General features: G+C 38.8%; 1 protein-coding gene across 3 annotated transcripts; it reads left to right on the plus strand.

Moving 5' to 3' along the window:
- Positions 1-1,991: 1,991 nt before the first annotated feature.
- Positions 1,992-7,265, plus strand: LOC112026273 (pentatricopeptide repeat-containing protein At5g18390, mitochondrial). Of its 3 annotated transcripts, none has more exons than XM_065773653.1 (4): positions 1,992-2,794; positions 3,091-3,814; positions 4,100-4,241; positions 4,868-7,265. In XM_065773653.1, exons 1-2 carry the CDS (start codon positions 2,042-2,044, stop codon positions 3,769-3,771), a joined length of 1,434 nt encoding a protein of 477 aa, XP_065629725.1. In that variant the 5' UTR covers positions 1,992-2,041; the 3' UTR covers positions 3,772-3,814; positions 4,100-4,241; positions 4,868-7,265. The 3 variants fall into 3 exon arrangements, with proteins under 3 accessions (XP_065629725.1, XP_065629723.1, XP_065629724.1); XM_065773651.1 differs by lacking the exon at positions 1,992-2,794 and having other exon boundaries at positions 2,907-3,814; positions 4,868-5,092; positions 5,182-7,265; XM_065773652.1 differs by lacking the exon at positions 1,992-2,794 and having other exon boundaries at positions 2,907-3,814; positions 4,089-4,241.
- Positions 7,266-7,862: the final 597 nt, after the last annotated feature.

Consider the following 7,862-nt stretch of genomic DNA (forward strand, 5'->3'; position numbering starts at 1 on the left):
ACAGATTGGACCCATTTCTCCATAGCAAAATCTTTACTCTTTCACGTAACCTCAACTTCCATATTTTTCCCCTAACACATCATTATTTGCATTGTCTAATTGTTTCTTGTTTCACGCTATAAGCCGATTTGACATAGAAACATCCTTCTGGATCTTTAAACCACAATAGTTTGTCCTACCTTGGCATTAAAGGAATTGAGATTCTCTTGATAGCCTCAATAGACTCTGTATCAAAGAGATCCATAAAGTTGTCTTCTTTCCAATTATGGGTTCTTGGGTTGATGAGGCTTGACACCATTAAAGATTTTACCACAATTGAGTCATCCTTTGGTATTGGTTTCAAACCATCCATTGAAGGGACCCAAGAATCCATTCCTACATCTATTGAAATCCCATCCCCCACCATGTAACAGACACCTTTGACAACTTGATAACGCCTTAAAATGTTTACTTGTTATATATTTATATGGGCGTTATCTCCTTATTACTATGTTTAATTTGTATAATTGAGCCATGATTTGTATTAGTTCCTATTATTTATCTTTACATAATTTCTTGGATAAGATGTCATTCATTGTGTGTAATTTTCTACTTTTAGGAAATCAAGTCAGAAAGATGAGTTTACAGGAATTTGTGAGAGAATGAAGGCCAAACTAGAATTAAAGTGGAGCTAAAGGACCATGCTTAAATATCTAAGGAGGTGCAGCTGAAGTGCTTCGGTTATCTACTATGTTTGGAAGCTTCAAATAAGGAAAGAAATCAAAGAGGTAGAATCTGAAAAGGAAATATCATATTTGAGCACTAATCAATATTTTGGGCGTATCTCTCTCCTCGAAAACACAAGGTCAAATGGGTTAGAACCATGACTTAAATATCTACAACTTTCCAGTTTTGAGTTTTTCGAAATTTACAATTTTTGAAGGCCAAAATTAACTCACAAGTTACTGCTGTAAATCTGGACAAAAATTAAAATAGTAAAAGTTTTATTTTCTTTAGACACTTTGACATTAGGGTTTTGAAGGGAGGCTATGTAGAACGAATGTTTGTATGATTTGCCTCATTGCTCTAATTGTTGGTTGCTGTGTGGATTTGGAGAAGATCATTTTAGATATGTTCCAATTTAACCTTTAGCTAAACCAGCCACATTATTTCTCCCTGCATTCATTTATTTTCCTATCCATTTTTTTTTTAATGAATAACCCTTCTAAATGTCTTATGTCAAAACACTTATTGCCATGTGTATTAAAAATAAATACTTAGTATTCTCAACCAAAAAAAAAAAAAAAAAACACCTCTTGCTACAGTATGAACAGGTAAGAGTAAGGAGATATGGATGGGTCCTCTTGGTCAAGACCATTAGTAGATTAATATCCCCCAATCTTTCCACCATGGTCCATTGATGAGAATTGCAAAGGAAACAGAGGAAACACACTCTGATGATGTCCGGTCCACAAACCTGTCATTAAACCCAAAATTTCCCACTGCAAGACAGCCCTCGGAGCATTTACATTTACAAAATTTTCTGTCTATTTTAGCATAAAAATTTACTTTTATTTTTTATTTTTTATTTTACATACTTATTTTTTAAAACACCCTACATTAAATTATCTATTTTACACTATATTTTAATAAAATATCAATTTTTCTTGATTTTATTAATTGTTCCTCTTTCTTCACACACGACAACCACTATCTACTTTCTTTCTTCGTCTTCAAAAATAAACAACTAAATGCAAAATGAATAATGTCATTATAAATTTAAACTGTTATAGTGGCCAAAATGACACAATAGCACTTTTTGGCCATTTTGACCCGATTATAATAGCAAACTTGTAAATTTACATAATTTATATAAACTGATGTTGGTCATTTTTATGCAAATCTGTGGAATTTTTATTTATTTATTTATTTTTAAGCGAAAGAAATCTCGAATTTTAACATGGCTTGTGAAGGTCCAATTTTATAGCCATTATTTAGCTGAGCTCACTCATTCTCGCCCCAACAAATCACGCAACCTCAAATCAACCCTTAAAAAAATCAAATGCTCTTTCAGTCCACAAAGCTCAAACTCACTCAACTCTTTCTCCTCCTTTACAAAACAAACACACCCAAAACCAAAACCCATACTCTTCCCCTCATCCTCTCTTTCTCAAGAGCCCTCACCACCGCCACCAATGAATCGCCTAATAAAAACAACGCCGTCTCAAACAACGACCAATACTTCGCCGCAATCCACCACGTCTCAAACATCGTCCGCCGCGACTTCTACCTGGAGCGAACCCTCAACAAGCTCTCCCTCCGCGTCACCTCCGAGCTCGTCTTCCGCGTCCTCCGCGCCTGCTCCTCCGCCGCCACCGAGTCCCACCGCTTCTTCAACTGGGCCTTAACTCAGCCCAACTACCACCCCACCTCTCTCGAGTTCGAAGAACTCATCAAATCCCTCGCTCGCGCTCGCAAGTTCCAAACCATGTGGGACCTCGTCCACCGCTTCAACAAATCCCAATCCCACTCCTTCTCCCTCTCCCCCGAAACGGTGTCGTTCTTGATCGAACAGTACGGCAAGCACGGCCTTATAGACCAAGCCGTCGAAATCTTCAACAAAACCCACAAAACCCTAAACTGTCCGCAAACTATCGAAATCCACAACTCCCTTCTCTTCTCTCTCTGCGAAGCGAAGCTCTTCCATGGCGCCTACGCCTTAATCCGCCGCATGGTTCGGAAAAACCTCGCCCCGAACAAGCGAACCTACGCCGTCCTCGTCAATGCCTGGTGTTCCGCCGGGAAATTGAGAGAGGCGCAAGACTTTCTCGAGGAAATGAGCCGAAAAGGCCTCAATCCGCCGGTCCGCGGCCGCGATCTCCTCATGGAAGGCCTGTTAAACGCCGGCCATCTCGAGGCAGACACAAAACCCTAAACTGTCCGCAAACTATCGAAATCCACAACTCCCTTCTCTTCTCTCTCTGCGAAGCGAAGCTCTTCCATGGCGCCTACGCCTTAATCCGCCGCATGGTTCGGAAAAACCTCGCCCCGAACAAGCGAACCTACGCCGTCCTCGTCAATGCCTGGTGTTCCTCCGGGAAATTGAGAGAGGCGCAAGACTTTCTCGAGGAAATGAGCCGAAAAGGCCTCAATCCGCCGGTCCGCGGCCGCGATCTCCTCATGGAAGGCCTGTTAAACGCCGGCCATCTCGAGGCAGCCAAGGATATGGCCAGAAAAATGGCGAAACAGGGCTTCGTGCCCGACCTCGAAACTTTTAACTCGTTAATCGAGTCAATTTCCAAGTCTAACGACGAAGAGGTCGAATTTTGTGTCAGTCTTTTCAATTCAGTGTGTAAATTAGGCCTTTCACCGGATATTAATACGTATAAGATTTTGATCCCCACGGTGTCGAAGGCGGGGATGGTGGATGAGGCGTTTAGGTTGCTGAACGATTCGATTGAGAAAGGGCATAAGCCGTTTCCGAGCTTGTATGCGCCTTTGATAAAGGCAATGTGTAGGAGGGGGCAGTTTGATGATGCGTTTTGTTTCTTTAGCGAGATGAAGGTGAAGGGGCACGCCCCGAATAGGCCGGTGTATACCATGTTGATAACAATGTGTGGGAGGGGAGGGAAGTTTGTGGAGGCGTCTAATTATTTGGTGGAAATGACTGAGTTTGGTTTGACGCCGATTTCGCGGTGTTTCGATATGGTTACTGATGGGTTGAAGAATTGTGGGAAGCATGATCTTGCTCGGAGGATCGAGCAGTTGGAAGTTAATATTCGGGGCGTCTGATGTATATGTATTATTGATTCAAGGCTTGGCCAAGTCTGGAAATGTAGGTTCAGTAAATGTTCGTTTGATAAATTCTTTTTTTTTTTAAAAGCAATTTGCATACATGAATGGTGGTTGAATATTCAGTGTTTTGCTGTTTTTACAAGGATTTTTTTCCCCCTTTGTGGGTTCCTTATAAAAGTTAATTTCTTCAATGAATTTGCTCTATGTTACTAGAAATTTTTATTTTTGTGCATGAAATGATACTCTAGCTTGCCTTTTGTCATTTCTCCAATTTGAGCTTGAGCCTTTAAGTTTATATATCTGCTTGACGGTAGGTTGATTTTAGGCTAAAGAATGTGTTTTCGTGGCAACAAAGGAGGAAAACAGATGAATTTAGCACTCTTGACATGATATACCTGATCTAACTGTGGGATGCATGAGGGGCAAGCTTGAAGTTCACTTTGGAGGCTATGTGAAAGACATCGAAGGTTGTAATTTCTTTTTCAAAAATCACTGTTCGATCTAATTGAGGCTGGAATAAGTATAACTCTAGTAAGTAATGCTGAAAATGCAGTTTGATGCTTGTTTATGATCTGCTACGCATTTAGTCTTGGTGATATGAAGTTCTTTTTCTTCTCAATATTGCCATACACAAGTAGTTCAAACTTTTAGTTTCATTTTACACTACAGTGGAAACTATACCTCTCTCGCTCTCTCTATTAAAAAAAATTGGTATGGCTGTTTTATTCAAATTTAAAATCTATTTTGTGCATTGCCTTTTTTTTTTTTTCTTTTTTTTTTTAAGTAATAAATTAATATGAGTCAGTTTTTCTAGACCAGAATTCTGAGGTCAATGACACTAGATGTCTTAATGTCTGCAAGAGTTGTCAGAGTGGCTAGGTTATTTTGAATAGTCCAAAGCATTCACTACTGAAATAATCTGAACTAACCATGTCAAGGAGTTTTGCATCTCTGTCCAATTGCTACATAGATACAATTATTAAAAGAAGAAGAATAAGAAGATATTGTATTAATGAATTGGAAAAAGGGAAGAGCAAAAAAAATGCTTTTGCATTATTTCTTTGTGAAAGTGAATACATTATATGTTTTCCAGATCAAGATGGTCTGTCCCTCAAACAGGGCTAGCTGAAGTATTATACTCAAATGAACTCACAACAAAGTATCAACTGTAATGGCTTCCATGCACAAGGAGCAAGTTTAAAGTTCACTCTGGAGTATGTGTGAAAGACATTGAAGGCTATATTCCTTTTTCAGAAGTCACTATCTGCCATACACTAGTAGCTCCAACTTATAGTTTCAGTTTACACTGCAGTGGAAAGTATAATACTACAGTCTCTATGTTTTGTATTAAGAATGTCTAATACTTACAGTCTTTATGTTTTATACTTATGGACTTATGTTTGATAGAACAGGGCAAGGTTTTATGTGAAATTTGTTATTTGGGAAGGAGGGAGCAACCTGGCTTCAGTCAGCTCTCATGAATTTGATTGATTGAACCAGGATTAGAGCTTTCTGAGAAGCCTTAGAGAGACTAGCAGAACTTTATTGATTCAGAAAGGTCAAAATGAAGAGGGATAATTTATGTGTCAATTTGTAGAAGGCAATACTTGGGGAACGCAGATAATACCAAAAAGGCGGAATTACAAGGAATGAAAAGGTTTCAGCCAAACACATAACAATTTGGTGGTTCTCGAATTTAAAACACAACCTAATACTTTGTTCGGCTTCTTGAACGCCTAAGCCCAAGGAAACCAGAACCAAAAGACCATTTATTCACCTGAAACTGTGAATTAAACCACAGTGGCCGAACTTGGGGTCAGGGGAGGTTTGTACTTGGGACTCCCTTGGGCTCCACTTTCAAGGCAAAAACAATATGCAATATGGATTTCATTTTGGAAAAAAATGGAGTCGTGCTGGTTGGCAGGGACATTATCTTTGGAGGTAGAGGTGATGTAATTTTCATGATTTCTTCTGAAATATGATTCACAACAGTTGGTGTCCTGTCACTTGTGAATTCAAAAGATTAGAGTCTCTCTAATCCTCCTATGCATTTGTTGTTATTTTCTATCCTAGTAAGTGTAGCTCATCATATCAATGAGTTGCAACATGATTTCTTATGGGGTGGTGCAGTGCAGCCGTGCAGGTGATAAGTTTGAGTTTCACTTTGTCAATTGGACTAAAATTTGTGAGCCTACGCAGTGTGGAGGGTTGGGTGTTAGAAATCTGCTAACTTTTAATCAAGCTCTTTTGGGGAAATGGCTTTGATGGCTTGCTATGGAACGAGAAGCCTTATGGCAAAGCATGCTGGAGAAGAATTATGGTTGTATATGGGATACATGGGCTTAACCAGACAATGGCCTGATGGTGCTTGTTTGTGGAAATACATTAGGAGAGAATGGGATAATTCTCTCCGTTTATCACACGTGAGGCTTGTGTAAAATTTTGGCATGACATATATATGGTGCTGAGATCAGACTCTTAAGGAGGCTTTTCCAGAATTGTATCAATAAACTTGCGATAAAGAGGCCTCTGTGGTGGATAATTTGAAGTTTATCAACTTTGTTAGAGATGTGCAAGATCCTCTCCAGCAAGGGGAAGCCTCCATGGCAGTGTTCCGTATTAATAGAAGACATATATGAATGGTTCTTATAAGTGATTGTGTAGAGGTATTTAAATTGGCAAGTGCTGCCTCCAAAGTCCCATTTGAATGGTTTTTTTCATTACAGATGAGCTAGTAAAGAGGGGACGGAAGCACCAGTGCACTTTTAGAGACTATGTATTAGTTTGGATTCAACTTAATTGGCGTTTACGTTTTGTGTTTGCGTTTACTGCTAGGACCCACGCATACGCTGAAGCTGAGGAAGTGCAAGGCTGAAATGCAAGTTTTCTCTCTACATACCGTTTCGTTTGAGTTCTCTACGCACTGTTTCATTCTAAGAGCTGAAACAATAATCTCATAAACGCACAAGCCTCTTGCGCGTACTGTTCATGGCTTTGGAGTGTGCTGAGGAAAATGGTGCGCTCAACAGATGAAAACCTTGCGTGTTCTGTTCATCGCACAAGAAGCTTGGAGAATCATTTAATCAAAACGGTGCGCAGCTCTCAACGGCTATTTTCATTCTCTTCACCTTTCTGCTTTTTCTCTCAACTATTGTGACAGAATGCCTTCAATCCCCTTCAATGCTCTATCTGAATCCTCTTCATTGTCTTGCACTTACCCACCAACCACAAAACTATCAAAACAGAGCACACTAGTTGATGAAAGCAAACCCATTACATGGAACCAAAAAAAAAAGATCATCTCTGTTCAACAAATGCTCGAGCTAGTGCCCTCTGGACAATGATTGTAACACTCCTTTTGTCCAACTTTTGTTTATGAAAAATATGTATGTAACACTCCTTGCTAGTGCCCTATGGACAATGATTGTAAGTAAAAGAAAAATGTGCAACACGAGGGGATGGAAGCACCAATGCACTTTTAGAGACTATAATGATTGTCCAACTTTTGTTTACGAAAAATATGTAAGTAACACTTCTTGCTAGTGCCCTATGGACAATGATTGTAAGTAAAAGAAAAATGTGCAACGCGAGGACTTTCCAAAAGGTCCTCTAGTCCTATCATATGTACCCATCTCTCTTCGTAATTAGCTAGGGGGAAGGGGAGGGTGTTAATTAATTTATTGTTATTAGTGTTTCTAAATGTAATTGTTATGCGCACTCTGTTAATATGGCATTACTTTTTTCTTTTCTTTTTTGAGGGGGAATATGGCATTACTTGGGTATATTGTAAATACATATTGTATCATTCTGAATCTAAATCCTAAATATGTGTAAGGATAAAGTTTGGCTTCAAACATATTTTGAGCCAATGGCTCTAACACCCACTAAAAAAATTAACATGGTTATATATTTTGAAAATCTAACCATTGGATTGCATGTTCTTTATATTCTTAACTCGCGTGTTAAATTTCATTCCAATCAGATATTATTTACTATTTGATTCATAAAGATTTTTTTTTTTTTTTTTGTATAATCTTATATTACAAAAACTTGAAATTTAAACATTTGTCGATAACATAAACATTAAT

The sequence above is a fragment of the Quercus suber genome, unplaced genomic scaffold, assembly GCF_002906115.3.
Source record: "Quercus suber isolate HL8 unplaced genomic scaffold, Cork oak 2.0 scaffold_78, whole genome shotgun sequence".
Lineage (NCBI taxonomy): Eukaryota > Viridiplantae > Streptophyta > Magnoliopsida > Fagales > Fagaceae > Quercus > Quercus suber.